This window comes from Taeniopygia guttata, chromosome 5 (assembly GCF_048771995.1).
Source record: "Taeniopygia guttata chromosome 5, bTaeGut7.mat, whole genome shotgun sequence".
NCBI lineage: Eukaryota > Metazoa > Chordata > Aves > Passeriformes > Estrildidae > Taeniopygia > Taeniopygia guttata.
This window is the reverse complement of record NC_133030.1, coordinates 26,295,484-26,314,911: the sequence shown is the minus strand read 5'-3', so window position 1 is coordinate 26,314,911 and position 19,428 is coordinate 26,295,484. Positions and strand designations below refer to the sequence as shown.

Sequence of the window (19,428 nt, the reverse complement as noted above, 5' to 3'; positions counted from 1 at the left end):
ACTGTTTTTCTCTACAGACCTTTCGGTCAGTCTAAACATAGCCTCTGACAGCAACTTTGCATTTGAGACTGCCTTATTTTTGCTTGAGACACTCAACTCTGTGATAATGACTTAGACACTTGTGTGGCTGGCAAAAGAAGGGTGTGGGGGGTGGGGTGTGTGTGTAAATGGTTCATGCTCAAGAAGCCTTCAAAATTTTTTCTTCATCATGCTCTTGATAGAAAGTGCAAGAAGTAATGCTGTCAATTAAGGAAAAATGGTCATTGTTTCTTATTTTCCATTTGGTAGTGGAGGGGTCCTATGAGCTTGTTGAGCCCTTTGCATGGTAACCAAAGGTGGCACCTGCTAGGGGGACAGCAGGGTCCTGGCAAGCTCTTCCATCCTTCTCGAGGACTTGGGATTCTGCATTGTGCATATTTGGCTTTGCCTGAGTTCAGCAGGCAGAGGCTAACTGCTATAATGGGTTTCAATTGAGATGTTACCATAGCATCCCGGGACTTTTACAATCTATTTAGAAGTCCAAAGGTTTGAAAAGAGTGCTTGAAAGTTTCTGGATGCTGGCAGGTTGCCAAAATGTAAAGACACAAAAGACAAAGCCTTATGAAAGCTGCTCTGTTCAGAGAAGCAGCACCTGAGTGCTAGAATTCCCAGCACAGCCATTTTTGATAGCTGGGGCTGTTTTATCATAGTCTCCTCCCAAATCTTTTTTCTTCCTCTCATGAGAATAGCCTGGCTGTGCTGTGAGATGCAGCCCTATCAGCAGTAGTGTTGGAGGAGACTGTTCTGGGGTTTGGCTGCTCTGGGCACGGGAAGGAAAGGAGTGAGAAAGCATCCTGAAGCCCCTACTGTAAGAATATCTTTAGGTATCCCCATCAGCTGAGAACCTTGCTTTATTCTTCTCTCATCTTTCTTCAGGATTTTCTCACAAGTGAATGGAAAAAGCTGTTTTGTTAACTGAGTATCCAGTTGCCTAACAATTCTTGTGTGAAATTTGAGTGCTCACAGTAAACTGGTGTTAACTAATGAACATTCAATTCAATTTGTAGTCTTGGTTTCAGCAAGACAATAAAATCACATCATTAGTAACAGTTGTTACACTTCTAATTTGCCTGCTCTATTTGCTGGTCATGTAGAGGACTGAAACAATCATTAGGTTTGCAGTAAGAGGCTTGGAAGCTAGCACAGTTGTTGAAAGCTTTCTTCGGGAAGGAGTCTCTTGCAGATGGCTGCACTTCAAATGCCTAAAAGGGGGAAAAAAAAGAAGTTAACCAGAGAAGTGAAAAATTATTTTCCCAGCTTCTGGGTTCCCAAACCCATTTCTAAATGATTGAGGACAAAGTAATAACTTGTTGAGGTACCCTGTTTTTTTCCTAAGTCTTTCTTCTTCATATGTGCTGAAAAGCTCTAGCCACTTAACTTTGCTAACAGTATGAGCTGTTCAGTGAGAGGAGGACAGATAGAAGGAAAACTGAGCAATCCTAAGGGAAGAATCTCAGCAGCTGTTCAGCTTGCTGAGAATGATTGAGCTTAATGGTTAAGTTTGTTCCTTTATTGTTGATATCTTGCTTAAGCCATTCCTCTGAGTGTAGCTGATTTATTTTCTGTATTCAAAAGGAATTGGAAAAAAATCTGTTTGCATGTATAAAAATCAAGGTAAGGTGTTGGTCATATGGCCCTACCTACTGTTGGAATACCTGTAACAACTTTGGGTTGTCATAATTTTTCTTTTTTCTAGGAATGTTTACCTGTAAGATTGCCACATTAATGGTAACTTCATCTCTGGGCAGCTGTTATAAAGAAGGTGGCCAAGTTATTGTGGTCCTGCCCATCTACCCATGATATAAGAATTTCAACGTATATAATTTACTCAAAATATATAGTGTTCTTGTCCCTTGTAGTGATCTTGACCCTGTCTGAGAATAGATTTGTCATTGGGCTGCTTGCTGGATAGCTCCATCATGGGCTGGCTCCTTTGACCTGTACTTCTCCTACTTATAAAAAGAAATGTATAAAGTAGGGTGTCTAAAATGTAGCATCTTAACTGGGATAAAATTCTGACTCCCAGGCTTGCAATCTTGAGCTTTTGGGGAAAAATCCTTCCATTGTATAGTTAAACAAAATCCTCCTCTACTCAACTATCTGGAAGCACTTGGCTGTCAGCACATCCAGGTGTAATGTTCCAGCATATCCACCCACTCTTTTATCTGAGTAAGCAACAAATAATATCATACTCTTCTGCCTGGTAGTTTAAAGCCATCCTATGAAAATGCAAGTGGCTAGAGTTTTTGCTTATTAGAAATAAGGAGTAATATAGTAGGGCTGTCTGCTGTGACTTAATAATATGTTAGCTTTATGTCTGGACTTTTCTTTTACAATTGTGCAAGGATCTGCTTCCAAAATTTGCATGTAGATGTACTGAGCAGCATAATTTGGTGCATTTAATTGTATCATTGTGCCTTCATTTTCTTTCTCTTCCAAAATGTCTCCCTTATGTTGTTATCTTTTTGAAAGCTGCCTTCATCTATTACACCGAGTTTCTTCTTTTTCATCTGTATCCTTGTTTTCTCCATCGTCTGTCAGATCATCAGCGAAACAATGCACATCAGAAATGAAAGAAGTCATACAGGCTGTGGTTTGGGATGAGAAGATCTGAAATTCCATTTCCAGCTTTGTCACAGGCATCTTGTGGGACCTTTTGCAAGTTACTGTACCTTACTCTGAACTTGTTCACTCTAAGGCAGTGAGTGACAGCACTTTGTAATGAATACTCTTTACTCACAATCATAGTCATGTAATTTTGGCATATTTTGATCCATCACATGATTTATTTATTTACTTTAATCTCCTGGGACAATGGTTGTGCTTTACTTTACATGAATAAGGTTTCATAAATATAAATACTGTATTTGTCCATAATATTTACAGGAAGAATATTCCTGATTCCAGGATTCAAGTGTCATGAGTGTTTCTTAACCATAAGGTGATTGTACTTACTTTATTTGATTTACATTTCCTGTTGGGTAGGGGGGCTAGAAACTGTGTTCTATATTACCTTTCAACAGATGACAACAGATTTTGTTTGCTTGCATATGTTTGAGAACCAGGATATTAAAAATGAGAAATGGTGATTCCTTTTGTAAAAATTGAATGACTTCTCTCTACACACACACACCCCCCAAGTTGTTCCATGATTTTTAAAATTTTGCTCAAGTCTGTCTGGTATAATTCTCTTTCCCTTTCTGTATTACGAAGGATAAACTGATTTAAAGTCTTTATATTAAAAGAGGTGATTTAAAATTGCAAACTGAGAAGGTTCACCACACTGACCACCGGATTTTGTCTGTTTTGAAGATGCTACTGATGGAGAGGATCTGCTGTGATGAAAGTAAACTTGTATCTTTCATTAATTCTTGTCTATGAGGGAGAGTTAAGCTGCTGTCCCAAGTGAATGTTTTAATGATCTCTCTGGAGTGTTTCAAAGCTTTGTCCCACTTGTATGATGCCAAGTGAAATGCACAAAATCTGTCTTTGAGGCAGCCCTGTCATTATACCTTTTGGTATATAATGTTTGTATTTGCATTTCTTTTGTTCTTGTATGTTGAGCTTTACCATGCCCAAAGGAGAACCTCTTGCACTTCAGAGAAACCTTTGTAATCAAATGTTTGCCCTAATAAGTTAGCCTAATGTGCTTACAACTCATATTTTAGAAATTTATACTAAAATACAAAAACACGAGTGTCAAATTGAAGATCCATCATAATGACCAGCTACTCTTTTCAAAATGCATTAGTGCAAATTGTTAATTAGTGATGTGCCAATCAGCTTTTCATCACAAGTTTTATACATCCAGTAGTCAATTTTCAGTAACCTAGAAATGATATCTTGGGGTTTCTCTTAAAGAGGATTTTTTTTGTGGCTTTAAAGAAAACTGTGATGAAAACAGCAGTGAAGTTCAAAGGTACTAAAATAAAGGGTATCTTCTGGTCAAATAAACAACAGTTACTCTTGGCAAGCCATTTTCCAATGGATTGTTTTCAAATAAGTGGGTCTTGGACGCTCCTTGCTGGGATTCTTTAGAATGAATTTTACTTTCACAAACCTCTAATTCCTATAATTAAATTTCAATGTGTGGTTTTTGCAAATAGTCTTCTCTCTAGAGAACACATGGGTATAAACTTTGGAGATTTGGTTTCACAAAATGTAATAGCCAGTGGTTTTCTTGCTGCTGTTCTAGTTGTTCCCAGAATATTCATATTGGTTCAGCTTTCTAACATTCTTGTTTTGACTTTCTGTCCACAGTTTTAACAGCGTGCGGCAAGGAACACACATCTTGTTCCGTGAGTTCAGCTTTGTCCAAGCCACCCCTCATAACAGAGCATCTTTTCTTCGGACCTTCTGGAGGTGTTTCCGAACTGTGGGGAAAAATGGAGGCAAGTGTTCCAGCATCTGCTGCTGTCCTGTTACCTTGACATGAAACTCGTTAGCCAGGCTATTAATGCACTACAAATACTGATCCTTCACATTGCATTCTAATTATCCTAATATTATTCATGGGGAGACAACATCACATTTCCCTGTGGAATGGTTAAAAATGGCTCCCATAATATAGCAGGGTAGAAGCACCTTGTTGCCAGTGCTACTTCTGTTACAGAACAGCATGTCAAGCAACAATAGATCAGAGATGTTGTGGGCCTGTGCATTGAGATGAATAGGAAAAGAAACGTGCTGGAGGTTGGTGACTGGGACCCAGAGAAGGTTAGAATATTGAGTGTGGAGCATGAGGGCAGGGGGTACTGAGATTCTCATCCAGCTGGGCTCCTGAGTGCTTTCATTAGGAGCCTGCAGGAGGCTGGGTTCATAGTGGTGAGCACTGCCGGAGTAGTCCTGCCATAGCTAGGTGATGCTGCAGAAGCTTGATGGCTGTGGAAGAGGGACCACTGACAACTGTGTGACCTCTTCACCAGCCCTACCCACAAAGAAAAAGCTCCAGTGCCAAAATAAATACTCAGTACTGTGCTATCATGTCTAGCTATTCTTATATTGCACTTGGTATATTATGTATTACAGAGCTGGACAGAGTTCAAAATAAACTCCTGTAACTACATGCAACTAAAATTATGTTTTGTTTTACTTTTTAATTTAGTATTCTAAGCAAATACACTGAAAATTGCTGTACAAATATGAAAGTTGGTGGGGTTTTTTTACTATAAGCCTTATTTTTTCAGGCTATTCAGACTCATTTCTTCTTTCAGGAAAGACTAGAACCATCTCTTAAATATAGATAAAACCTTGCCTTTTGGCTAAGCTTTGTAACACTTCTGCTTTTGATGAACACAGTTTGCCAGACCATCAATAAAATTTTTTTGACATATGCTATCTAGATCTTTGGCAATTAAGCAATCATAGTTAAATGTGACAAAATCTGTAGTAAGCTGCTGAAGAAACTTACTATGCTATCCGTAACACCTTCTACCCAGTGAGAGGTATTTTGTTATGTTATAAATAATTTACTTTAGTTCAGGGATAATATTTTAAAGTTTTGAGGTAAATTATATGATACTGCAGTAAGGACATATATGTTTTGAGATCGGGTCACAGTCAGGAAAAGTAAAATGTAGACTTGTGGAACATATTTCTGCGGGGAGTTAGAGATAATAGTGGAGAAGTCATCCACCAGAACTGCAGCTGTTAGTGATAAACCATATTGAAAAATTGAGAAGAAGCTCTCTAATGCAAAGTATCCACTGCAGTTCTTTCAGTGCAAGTTTTCATCAGGCTTCAGCACTGATCTCAGCCAGATGAAGGGCACCTGGATTTGTTGAAAAGAACAGAAAAATTTTAGCTTCGTAATATCTTCTTTCTCTTTAACTTTTAGTACTCTTTTGTGAATATGGAAAAGGCCATGGAAGAAAGTGTAATCACCAAGGTACTTTGAAGACAAAGGGTAATAAGCACAGGCACAAAAGCTCAGGTGGATTTTGCTTAGCTCTGGTTGTTACCTAAAAGGAGTTCAGTATATATATATTTTTCTAACTATAAAGTCTAGTAGCTTCACTTTATAGTCTAAGTAAATATTACATGTTTAACTGTGTGCTTATACATCTACCACCATTTTCTTTTTACACCAACCAGAGACAGAAATGCATCACTTTAGGTAAATTACTGTCAATATTTTCATCCATGTAGTCCAATGTCTGTGGTTCTCTAGCCATAATTATAGAATAGAACCTTGAGGTTTTTCATTTCAGTTTTATTTGCTATGGATTTTTTTTTGCTATACCTGTGTGTAGAGGAGCTCATAACGTTGATGGCCACCTAAGAATTAAACTCATTCACTGAGAATCTGAACCTGTGCAATGTGGTGGGTGAAATATGGTCATTACCACACTCAGACATAGAGTAGACCTAGATGTTTTTTCTTAGCTGTGTTTGCATGAGAAACCTATGCTGAAGCAGACTCCTGGAAGGACCTGTGGACCCATGGAGAGAGGAGCCCATGCTGGAGCAGCTTTGCTGGCAGGACTTGTGACTCCGTGGGGGACTCAGGCTGGTGCAGTGCATTCCTGAAAGACTGTACCCTGGGGAAGGGACCTACTTTTTGAAGTTTGTGATGAACTGCAGCTCTTGGGAGAGTATTATGCTGCAGAAGTTTGTGGAGGAGTGTCTGTGGAATACCATATTGGAACTGGAGAAGAGAGCAAGGAGATAAAAATGGCAGAGACAATGTGTGACAAACTTCCTGGTCTCCCTGTGTCACCTGGGGGAGGGAAGGTGGTAAAGAAATCAGGAACGAGGTTGAGCCCAGAAAGAAGGGAGAGCTGAGTGGAAAGTTTTAAGATTTGGCTTTATTTCTTACTATCCTGCTCTGATTTAATTGGTAATAAAATCAATTTCATTTCCCCAAGTCAAGTCTGCTTTGACTGCAACAGTAATTGGTCAGTGATCTCTCCCTGTGCTACTCTTGTCTCATGAGCATTTCATTGTATTTTCTCTTGATTGTCCAGCTGAGGGGGGAGAGTGACAGAACAGCTTTGGTGGGCACCTCGTTAGGGTCAAATCACCACAAGGTCAGTAAGTTATGGAGTCTTGGTAAGAAATTCTGCTTATGGTTATATACAGTGCAACAGAGCATGGGACAAACAACCTGCTGTATCTGAAATTAGTAGCAATATAGCTTGGGCTAACATAGGAACATTGCTTTTGAGATCTGAACTAGAATTTCTGCATTTGATGCCCCGTGTCAGGTGTTTGAAGAGTTATTCATCAAATGGCCGCTTTATGTCAGTAGAATTTCTGTGTGCAGAAAAGGATGAAAATATACCCTTTGCTTTCTACAGTATGATTCTTATCTGCCCCAGTTTTCTCTCTGGGTTTGTTTCTGGGCAGGGATTGCTCCATTCTTTGTCATTGATTTATGTCTGTGAAGAACTATGAAAGCATCTTTTTTCTTCCTTTGTCAGAAGTAGTACATTCACTAACTTCCATGTCTTCTAGGTTGTTCTTGGTTTTATTTATTCCTTTATCATAAAAGTGTTTACTGCTGTTTCTCCCTCTCTCAATTACTTTACATTTCATTCCAGATTTGAATTTCATGTTTTAGGAGTGGGTGGTGGCTTTTTTTTAATTTTCTCCATCTGTGGAGGATATCCCTGATAAACGACATAAATACCAACCCTATGAGGATATAAGTCCACCTAATAAATAACTTACATCAAAGCTTGTACCCTGGCTGGAGGGAAGCAAGGGAGAATATTAAAGATGTAAGATGATGCAATTTCCAAGCTTATACAAACTCACAAAACCCCCAAACAAACAAACCCCCCATCTTTTCACTTCTGAATGTGTAACTGGGATTTTAGAAAAGTAGACAAAATCTCACAAATAAGCTCAGTGATTGTTTAATCTGGCTGGTAGCTGTTTCTCCTCGATGCAGGGAAATTTACTGCTTTGTCTGTCAGTCTTGACCATGCCTTGACTTGGAATGTGCATGTCATTCACTCAAGCAGATGCATCAAGCCATGAGTTCTCAAATGGCCAATAATAAAGAAATCTGTCTGAACACAAGCAAAGCTTAGAGGTAACAATCTGGGTGTGTCCAGAACCATCTATACAGTAACTGAAATGCACTAGCATTACTATTTCTCTTGGGAAATTGCTGTAGATGTTACTTTTCTACTTCATTCCTTATCTTTTTGGATTACTGGGAAATAGCTCTTCATGGAGAAATATAGCAGATTTAATGTTATTTTTCTATGATGTTAGCTCTGTTACTCGATGTGTTCTGGTTACCTTGACTTTTTAAAGTCCTTTTGTTTAGAGACTAGATTTACTTTTTTCTTTTGTCTCTGAATAGTGAGGGAAATTTACTAGCCTAAATAAATGTGACGGTAACACTTCAAAAAGTAAAGAAAAGTTTGTTGTTTGGGGAGGTTTGTTTGTTTGTTTTTTCTTAAGATGATTTCTTTTTGGTGATACGCTGGATCAATTTTACAGGATTTTCCAGTGGTTTTAGAAGCTTAGTAAGATGCAGAGTTCTATTTTCAAGTATACATAAGCATATCTGGGATCCCATGCATTGGGAATGTGATACCAGGACTAGAAGGAAACAGATGAATGTGCTCCAGTGTCAAGAAACTGGTGTTTCTTGGTGAAAAACACTTCACAGAATTTCTTGTGATAGAATCATAGAATATGCTGAGTGGAAGGGATCCATTATGATCACTGAATCCAGTTCCTGTCCCAGCATAGGATAGCCCTGAGAATCACACCATGTGCCTGAGAGCATTTTCCAGATGCTTCTTGAGCTTTGTCAGGCTGTTGCTGTTACCACTTCCCTGGAGACCCTGTCCCAGTGCCCAACCACCCTCTGGGTGAAGAACCATTTTCCCAACATCCAGCCTAAACCTCCCCTGGCTCAGCTTCATGTCTTCCTCCAGTCTTGGCCCTGGTCACAAGAGAGATCACTGCTTGCCCCTCTACTTCCCCTTGTGAGGATGCTGAAGACTACAGTGAGTTTCCCCTCAGTGTCTTCTCCAGGCTGAACAGAGCAAGTGACCTCAGCCACTTCTCATATGATTTTCCCTCCAGACCCTTCACCATTATTGTAGCCCTCCTTTGAACAATCTATAATAGTTTCATGCCTTACCTATATTGTGGCACCCGAAACTGCCCCCAGCACTTGAGCTGAGGCCACCCCAGTACAGAGCAGAGTGGGACAATCCCTTCCCTTGCTCAGCTGGTGCTGCTGGGCCTGATGCACCCCAGGACATGCTTGGCCTTCCTGGCTGCCAGGGCACTGCTGACTCACAATCCACTGTCAGCCCATGTCCCTTTCCTGTGGCACTGCCCTCCAGCCTCTTGTTCCCCAGTCTGTCCACACATCCAGGGTTGCCCCATCCCAGGCACAGAATCAGGCCCCTGCCCTTGTTAAACTTCATATGGTTGGAGAATGCCCAGCACTCTGATTTCTCAAGGTCTCTCTGCAGGGCCTTTCTGCCCTTGAGAAAGTCCGTATCTCCACCCAATTTAGTGTCCTTGACAAACTTACTTAGTATTCCTTTGAGTCCCACATCTAGGTCATTTATGAAGATGTTGAGAACTGGGCATAAGATGGGGCCCTGTGGAACCCCACTAGCAAGAGGTCACCAGTCAGTCTGTTACCCCATTCGCTATAACCCTTTGTGCCCTCCTTTTAACTTGTACCAATGATACGCGACACTCACAGAGGTGGTTAGAGGACAGCTTGTGTTTGTTGAAGCATAATGATCAGTTAGCAACAGATTTCTCCCAGAGGAAGGCAGAATGGCCAGAAGTCTTGTTTTCCCTTTGCTTGTGCTTAAATTGACCTCTTGGAATCTATCTGACCTGCTCTTTTGAATTGTCTGTTCCTCAGGACTCTTTAATTAAAACTGTGCTTTCTCAGTTTAAACGGCCCCTGCAGAGTTCTGCTGTGAAGCCTCATAAGGTCAACATATGCCTCTCCCAACCCCCATGGCTTTCATGTCTTGTTGGTTCTCTGTTTTTAATTAAAAAGATTTTTCCTTAAATGCTTTTCAGCCAATTAGAGAAATTTTGCACTCAGAAACTTGTTCCAGGCCGCCTGATGTACTGAGAAGTGTACAGAAAGCTCAGTCAGAACCATTGGCACTTTTTTTTCTAGAGCCCCAGCTTTCTTTAGTGCTTTTCAGCAGCTTTTCTCTTTTTTCTTTCTTTGCACCTCCCCCTCTTCCCAATTTAGAACTGCTTCCAGCAAAAATAGCTGTTGTTTGATACCTTAGATTTAGCACTGAAATATAAAACTGCTGCAGAAAGTTATGTTAGACTATATTGCCTGAGAATCTTTTTTACAGACACTTGCCTCCCCTTCAGACTACTGTTACTGTTCCTATTGAAAAAAAATCTTATAAAATGACCAGGTTTCTTTCACATTCATCGCATGGTGTGATGGCTACCTCTTTGCTTCTGCACACTTGAATTAGGAAATTGGAAGCCTAGCTGTCTCTGGAGCTTGTGGAAAGGGAGGTTGACCACAACCAAGCACACAAGCTATGTCATGAAATGAGAAGAGTGGTAAGCCTCTATGACTAATTCTACTTGAGTTTGCCAGGAAGGCTAGATTCCTTACAAAAATTAAAGAAATGTCTTATCTATATAATTAATGTAACTTGGATGTGGAGAAGAGCTAAATGGACCACTGTTCTCCCAGCTCAGTTTTGAAAGATGCTATTTTAATGTATTTTTGCTGACAAGATTACTTTCCTGAGGTTACAAAATCCCTTCCTTTTCTAATGTCATTCTAATGCTTCCATATGTTATTCTTTATATTAAATTACTCTGCCTTTTTTTATTCCCTCCTTTGTAAGCTTTTAGACTATGTCCATTTTTAGCTTAGCCAGTCTCTGCTAAGTGAGATGTTTAGAACAATACAGTGATGGTCACAATAAATATCAGAATCTTTTTTCTTTTCCTTTTTGCTACTAAAACCAAATCAGATTTTTATACATGTTATTGTAGGAAATCTTTTATGAATCAGCGAGGTCTCACAGCATGTCCTAAAGATAAGATAGCTGTGTTTTCTGGAAATTCATTCTGCAGTGAAATAGCCTTGGCTGAAATGATTGATCTCTAACCTTACTCACCTCATAGTTTCCTTCGTGCTACGGTTACAGCTGTTGCTATTTATGATTTATCAATGTAGCTCTGCCTGGAAACACTCATGACTCTCGAGTATCAGGACAAAGGATTTCTGAAGCTGGGTAGAAATAAGTGGAAGATTGCATTTTAGAGATGGTGAGATAATACCTACAAGCCATTGTAAGTTAAAACGTCTGCATTGCCTAGATCTAAAATGCACTGCAGTAATCATTTGTAGAAGTGGGTCAGTGGTGGAGTCTTCAGCTAGTCTCTCCCTGAATTCAGTTCATGCCATTCTGTCAAGGCAGTTTGTGAAGTTAAATGCAGTACACTGAAAACCCTTCTTGTCTAATCTGGTTTGGGGTTTATTTTGCACCCCAGTATTATATTTCCTTTTCAACTGTCTCTGAGCATACACCAGCTCTTCTTAATATTAAATTTTTTTTCAATTTCATATTCCAGATGTATATCTTGCTAAACCAGTAAATATTTCTGTTTGTTTTCTAATGTTTTCTGGCAATTTTGTGTCTTTTGACACTTCTTCACTGGTTGTGTCATTGGCAAATAAAATTAATATGTTCTTTACTTTTTGTCCCAGTTGAGCAAAACATTTAAATAAGCAGTGATCATTGTTGCATTCTGCTAAGCAATTATCCAAAATTCAACTGGCAATTATTATTACTATTTGCTTTGCAGTCTTCTTCTTCTGGCAAGTTTCTCATCCCTATGACAGCATTCCTATTCAAACCAACTGAAATGGATTTTTTTAATTAAGGCTTTTTTAGGTTCCAATGTAGTCTTGAAGAGTTAGTATTACAAATTGTGGGGAAGTTCGCTGGAACAAAACTGGTTCTAGAAGGTTTGATCTGGCCTGGGATTCTGAATGTGCCATGTTTCTTATATTAAATAAACTTGGTCTATCTCTTCTCTCACTTGTGACATATCTTGAAAGATGATCTGCACACTTCATGTGCATAGGTGATCATCTAGTAGAATGTCTGTGAAGCCTTAGTTTCATTAATTAGTATGTTTTATGCTATTGCTGATCTCTTCTTCAGTAGCAGAGGTGCTGAAAGGGAGAGGTAGACAAAGTAGATAAAATCTATTTTTTTATCTCACCTCCTTAGACTATGATTTTCTGCAAAGAGGTTTCATGAAAAGGGTCTCTATGAAACCCACATCTGCTTTCAGCCCAGTGTTGGCTCTTAGTCTGCCCTGAGAGGTGAAAGTACTGAAACTGAGGAATGCATTGTCTTTTCTCTGTGAACCCTAAAGTGTACTTCTGCCCATGCTGTTGGCTGCAAGTGTGTGTCTGTGCTGTGTAATGCAATGTTTACATAGGCAACTAAGCTTGGGGTTTGTGTTTCCATATGGTACAATTCAGCACTATCTCAAGATACTAGCTTGGGACCTGGAAGTTGCAGAGCTGTATTGCTCTGACAGCAGCCTGAGCCTAGTTGATCTGTCTCAGCAGATCAGTGGACATAAGGGGAGTGTTGTTATGGTGTGTCTGCGCTCATTTCTGTGGAATAAACTCTAGCATCTCTGTGTTGAGCTGCTGAGAGCAGTGTAGCTGCAATCTGAAGAAGAAGACTGTGAAGGAGGAATGCGCGTTCAGCATGAACAGAAGAGTAGGGACTCTCATTCACACATGTAACTAAGTCTTCAACATAGCCTTGATACTGGGGGTTATAATTTTAAGTGAAGAGATAACTACCTTTTTGTCTAGCTGCACAAAAAAAATCTCTGAACAAATAATTTTTTTGTGTCTTTATCATCCCAGGTTCTTCTTCAGCTTTTCTCTGTCATGATCTTATTTTTTATAGTTTTTTACACATCACTACACATTCACTTCCTAGCTTTCCTAAATTAACTCAGCTGATTTATATTGTGTGCTCCTGACTCTACAATATGTATCTCTCATTGGATTGAGCAGATCTGACCTATATCTAGAAATTTTTTTCCTGTTTGTTCATTAGGAATTTGCACAACTACAATTTCTGGTCCCCTGTTCTTCCACTTGATCTATTAGTTATACTCACAAAAGCTTTATATTCAGTTATTTTGATAAAATAAACTTCAGAGTGCTATTTATTTCTTTTGAGGAACTGATTTTCCTTTGTGTTGTTAAAAGGACTGACTGAGTTTCTGTTTCTGTAACTGTATTACTGAACTATTCCAGTAAGCCTTTTCTTGTTAGGGAAGATAATTCGATCCTAGAAACTTTAAACCTTTCAGGAAATCCCTACTTTGCACTTTGTCTTGAGGCCTCATTCAGTTCCATTCAGGATGTCCATGGTTGACTGAAGTGTGATGCTGAATTAAGTACAGAAATTCTTGCATCCTTTTAAAGTTGCCTTACCTCAGTAAACACCTTGAAGTCTGGTTTAAATTAGTATGATCATGTATAAATTGTTGTATATGATGAAAAGGATTGTTGGCTTATACTTTTTTATGCCTCTTTCAAGGATCCTAGATGAGTATCAGTAGAAGTGATCTGCATACATGATTGGTACTTTGATATGCTACTACTACTCTGTGAAATGGTGATAAGGTATTACTATGGAAAACCTGCAATCTGCAAATGAGTTATGAAATGTAGTTGGTAATATTTATAAGTTAAGCTTGATCCATTCTGAATTTGTCACAGGACATGACTGTGGTAATGTACAGTCTGTGATACCTTCCTTCATAAGCTGATCTGAGAATGATTTGCATTCTGTGATCCTACTAAGCCTGAATCTCATAACTTCTGTTGGAAAAATGGAGCTTTCTTTTTCTTGGATGAAGAGATACTTAAATATCCATCACTTCTTGACCTCTTTTTTTCTTTAGAGCCATATCTCATAGGATTCTTCGAAAGAGATCTCTGAAGTCATTAAAGTCTGCTCTCCTGAAATTCAGGGCTTTGGTCCTTCTAATTGCCAAGCAGCTAATTTTCTGAAACTTTTATAAAATTGTTTTTCAGGTATAAAGAAAAACACCTTAGAAACGCTTCAGGCACAGGAAAAGCTCACACAGTTCACACTTTCCCAGACTGCAATGTCAGCCAAAACCCAAAAATCCATAGGATAAAAGCTTTGCTAATTCTAGTGCTCACATAGGTACTTGTCAAATCCTGTCTTCTCTGAGGTTTTCCTGCATTAAGGTTCAGACCCAGAAATAGTCAAAATTTACATCAGCTAATTTAATGGATTTGTACAGATTCTCCAGTAGAACTTGGGTGATATTTGTTATGCAGTAACCTGGGGTTTTCTCAGTAGAAGAAACCATAGCATCAAGGGGAGCTGGAGAGTACATTGATTATGCAATAAACCTAAAGGAAACTGAACATCTGAACATTTGAGAATAATTTTTTTTTTTTTTTCTGTTTGGAAATGCAAGTGTGTGAGGTTACAAAGTGTTACTAGTGTTCATTTTCATAGAGGGTAGGGAGAGATGTCAGGAAAGGCAATATTATCTTGAATAGAATTTTAACTCTTCCCCTTCAGTTCCTTTGTGTTGTAGGACAAACTCATTGAGAACTATATTCATCCCTTTCTCTAGTCAGCTCTTTACCTGCCCATTTTTTTATTATTTTTCTCTGTTTTGATCATTTGTTTGTCAAATATTTGTTTCCTTCCAGCGATGGTATGTGCTTATCTGTTACCACTTTTCTCCCTACTCTTTCTGCTGGAGTTAAGGTATTGCATATTCATTCAAAATGCTCATCTACTCTTCAATCAAAATTCCTTTATATAATTCCCAGAATAACTTAAACATTTTCTGAAAAGAAGTCAAGCTGTCAGTTCTTTTTGCATGAAATTGTCTCTGCATTGCTATCTGATGTCAGAAACAAAGCTTCTTCTGTATTTATTCTTTCTGATCCCCATTCCCTATGCTGCTATTAGGTATTTCTTCATTCTGCTAGCAGAGGCAGAAAGATAGGTGTGCTGTGAGAAGTTATAATGCAAAGCAAATGCTAGTTAACATGATTAGGGTAGTGAGCAGTTAATATTGCAGCTTATGCCTTAAAGAATTTATTTTTTTCTGTCTACTTTGATTGGAAACTTTCCTTAACAAACCCTTCAAATGACTGATCAAGTGTAATTGTCCTTAAGGTGCTGAGAAGTGTTTCATGGCTTTCTTCTGTGATGGACAAGACCTCAAATGTGACATCTTAATTTCAGAATGATGATTATTGCTAGCACTTTTCTGTACCTACTCTCTAAGGATCTCCAGGTATTTTACAATCATTAAGGATTGAAGCTTCCCAAAATTCTTGATAATACCATTTTCACTTAACAGTTCCAGAAAGTGAGACAGGGAAATGAAGTATTAGCTGAAGTTCACATAGTCAGAGTTCAAGATGTTTTGCCTTTTGATATATTGTTTCAGTTTTATATATTTAAAGTGGTTTTTTTTACAGATACAGGATTGTTTTACTGTGAAACAAGTAAGAAAACACACACATGTTAATATGAAGCAACATTGTCTACATAAATAATTTGTAAGAATCTGTCATCTTTTTTGTTTTTTGAATGTTTTGAGAGTACTTGTCTTACTCAGAATAGTCGATCACTGTGCATGAGCTGTGTAGAATGATGCAGGATGTAGTTGTAGTTGTATTCAAGTTTGATGTTACAGCCCTCTTTGCTACATGCTTTTCTCAACAAAGTCTTTAGAACAAGATAGAAATCAGTTTAATTAACATATGTCATCAAGTTCATCATCTCTGTTGTAGAACCACATGCTCAGTATTATTTTCCTGACAATTCTTCGCTCTTTAGGAGGGGAAGGTTATTTCATGTGTGTGCAATACCTGTCTGAAAGTGTCTTGGCTCATAAGCAGTCTGGTGCTTAGCTGGTAGCTGTATCACTTAGAAAGCCAGTCTTGGTGTACAGAAGTTGCTGGCTTCTACAGTAAAATTGGCAAGAGATTATCCCTTTTGAAGAAGCTCAAAATAGAAACTGCTTTATATGCTGAAGTATATTCTTTATTCATCTTCCCTTATTGTAAATTCAGACTATTTCCCTTTTATACAGAGGTTGCAGTCTTTTGTTGTTTTTGCTTAGCTTCAAAGTACTAGCTAGTAGCGTCATGTTCAAGCATGTTGTTCTTCAAGGGAGCGACCACCTTATAAAATAGCAGACAGTTCTTTCCCCTTAGGTCCAGTCTACTAGGCAAGTTGCATACAGAGTCTAGTGAAAGATTTCTTAAATATATCTGTTCTGTGAAGGGCCATCTTCTGAGTTCTTTCATTTAAAGAGTAAAACAACAAAGCATAGAACCTGATCTGCCTATGTCATGTCTTGCTATTTATCTGGAAAAGCAGGCTTAAAAGCTGAACTCTGGGTCTCAAACCCAGCAAAGTGGGATTTTGGCATTTGCTTTGAAGAGGCTGCTCCATGGAAAAGTTGAGTATGTGCGTGGTGTAGCTAAAGCCAAAACTAAAGAATACCTGCTGGAGCTTGTCCCTTGTTGCAGGTTGTGTCCATCATGTCTTGTCCTGTGAGTATACAAGTTTGATGCCCAAACTCGAAATCTAATGCACTTTTTTGGTAGTCAGCAGAGAGTGTCTGATCCATGGGCATTTTGAATAGTTCTGATGGCCTTCTGGTCATTATCCTTCTCCTGTTGTTTACACTAGGAGTTTAGGTAGAGCAGCCTTTTCATTGAGGCTCTAAGTTCAGAGGTTGAGGAGAGACAACATAAAATTTACATTTCACTCTGCATTTCAAACATTTTCTGCTTTCTGGATCAGTACGTTAAACCCTTAACAAAATGTGTCTTTCTAATGATGCTGTGTTAATTTATTCTGGCACTCACTATTCTTGAATAAAGAATCACGAGTAAAGTTCATGAATACATTTTAGAAAAGTTTTTATTTCATTATGCTTTTTATCCCTTATAAATCTTCCTCAGCTTTTGTATCTAAAGTATCCCCTAAACAAAGCAAAGGGAAGTGAATGCTGTATTAAATCTTACTAGACTAGAGGAGTTAAGAAACAAATCAATGGTCAATGAAATCGAATTTGTAATCTCTTAAAATATTTCCTTTGAACCCCAGCTATCTTGCAGAACTAATATTAGAAAGAAAATTCTAGTAAAATTTCTTTATCTGTTTCTTGGTAAGTAAACATTTCTAGCTTTAGCAGATTGTGTTGGGTTGACCCTAACTGGATGCCAAGGCACCAGACTGCTTTCTCACTTCCCCTCCTTAGCTGGAGAATGAAGAGAAAAATATAACTAAAGGCTTGCAGGTCAAGATGAGGATGGGGAGAGATCACTCACCAGTTACTGTCACTGGCAAAACTGACATGATTTGTGGAAATTAATTGAATTTATTACCAATTAAATCAAGAGTAGGATAAAGAGAAAACCAGAATTTAAAAACACCTTCCAGCAAGCCCTCCTTTCTTCCTAGGGTCAACCTCACTCTGGATTTTTGTACCTCTTTGCCCTACCAGAGCTACAGGGGTATCTCTGCTTGGGGGTCTGGAGCACCTCCTTGTGCACTGACCTTTGAGTGAGAGTTACTTCTCTCACACAGCCTAGCTTCTCTCTCCAGCTGCAGTTTGGGGTTTTTTATCCCTGCCTAAATATGTTATCCCAGATGCACTACCATGGTCACTGACCAGCTCAGCCTTGGCCAGTGATGTGTTGATCTTGGTTCAGGCTGGCATTGGTTCTGTTGCACCTGGGGGTGAAGCTTCTTAAAACTTCTCACACAAACTGTCCCTGCGTCTTCATCCATGACCGAAACCTTGCCACACTAATCCAATACACAGATGCAGCAAATAAACACAGTTACTAAGAGAAGCAGTTTTTAAAAACATAATACAGCTACTGAAAGCTTTGTTTGTTATTTCTTTTGTCTTTCTCTGTTGGAAGAATGTATCTGGACCATCCCTATACACACACAGAGCCTGGAGCTTTGTTTTGCAAGGTCTTACACTGATTTAAAATAAATTAAATTAGTTCTTGGGTACTCAGAATACTATTTCTGATAATAGCCACGCTTTGGGTGTATGTAAAGGCAATTCCTAGTCAGACAGCTGATACTGAATAGGGGTTTTAACATTTTTTTCTTGATGCCAAGTAGAAGATGTCAGTATTTTCCTCTGTTCTCTGCTGTCCTTGTTGTACTTAGATTGCTGGAGCAAATATGGGATAAGCAAGGAAATTCAAACTGGCAACTCCTGAATCCTAATCCTCTTAATCCATATCTTTGGCAAATCCCTTAATCTCACTGTACCTTCATTTTTCTATTTATAACCTAGAGTTACACCTGTTGGATTGAATTAGGTAATCTTTGGACATACAAGTGTTGGCTGGATTGGTCAAACTGAGAGTATTTAGCTATCTGTATAGAGCAAATTTGATGGAATCAAGGCCTTAATGAACTTTCACTTTCTTGTTAGTGATAAACAGCTAACTTTAGACAGATGCACGTAAACTTGCAGCTTCTGTCCACTATAATAATTTAACTATTTTTTGAATACAGAAAAAAGAGTGAGTAAAACATTGTAAACATTTGAAATGTAAAAACTTTAACATAAAAAAGCCTTTAATATCAGTCTTTCTTCTCTTCTTTCCTTCCCCCTCCCCCAGTTCAGACTCAAAGTTTTTTCCTATGGGAATTTTCCTGCCTTTTAAGAGTTCTCAGGATTATATTAAAATCAATTCTGGAGGAAGGGAGGAAAGGCTTTATGATAGATAGAATTGGATTTCAAGAGTTATATCTATTCATGTGAGAACTAACCAAACTTGCAGAGAGTAAATATGAAAGTGGTGGCTGTGTTTGTTGTGGTTTGGTTGCACAGGATTGTCATACACAATGTACAGAATCATCTTCAAATCTTTCAGACCTGGAACAGCTTCAGAAGAGTGCAAGGTGTACCATTCTTCTTTGCCCAATTGTTAACATTTGCTTCTTTGCCTTTTCTTACTCTCTTTGTGTTTGAGTATTTGGTAAATGTTTAATAAAACATTAACTGTTGGTCAAATACATCCAATACTTAATTTGTGGATATTTGTATATTTCTAATTGCTACAAACTGAACATATAAAAAAAAGTAAAAATTCAGATTAGGAAAGTGTCATTATACAAGCAAATATGTTTTAATTACCTTTTCTTTTTGTAAGCAATTTTTATATAACGGAGATACATGAGAACAATTCTACTTTTCACTCACTTATGACTACTCTGCAGGGCAGAGACCTCACTGTTATGTCAGTTCTAAACAGTGGCTCTAAGGTATTTTTAGAAGGAGCTTAAATGTTAAGTTAATCCAATATTTTAGGCAGCCCCA

General features: G+C 38.4%; 1 protein-coding gene across 1 annotated transcript in view; it reads left to right on the top strand.

Moving 5' to 3' along the window:
* The window catches only part of CSTPP1 (centriolar satellite-associated tubulin polyglutamylase complex regulator 1), a 77,895-nt gene that overhangs the window by 20,734 nt on the left and 37,733 nt on the right, over positions 1–19,428 (top strand). Inside the window, exon 3 of the mRNA XM_012574023.5 lies at positions 4,300–4,430. Within this exon, the coding sequence (XP_012429477.1) occupies positions 4,300–4,430 (131 nt within the window). The remainder of the gene's footprint in view (positions 1–4,299; positions 4,431–19,428) is intronic.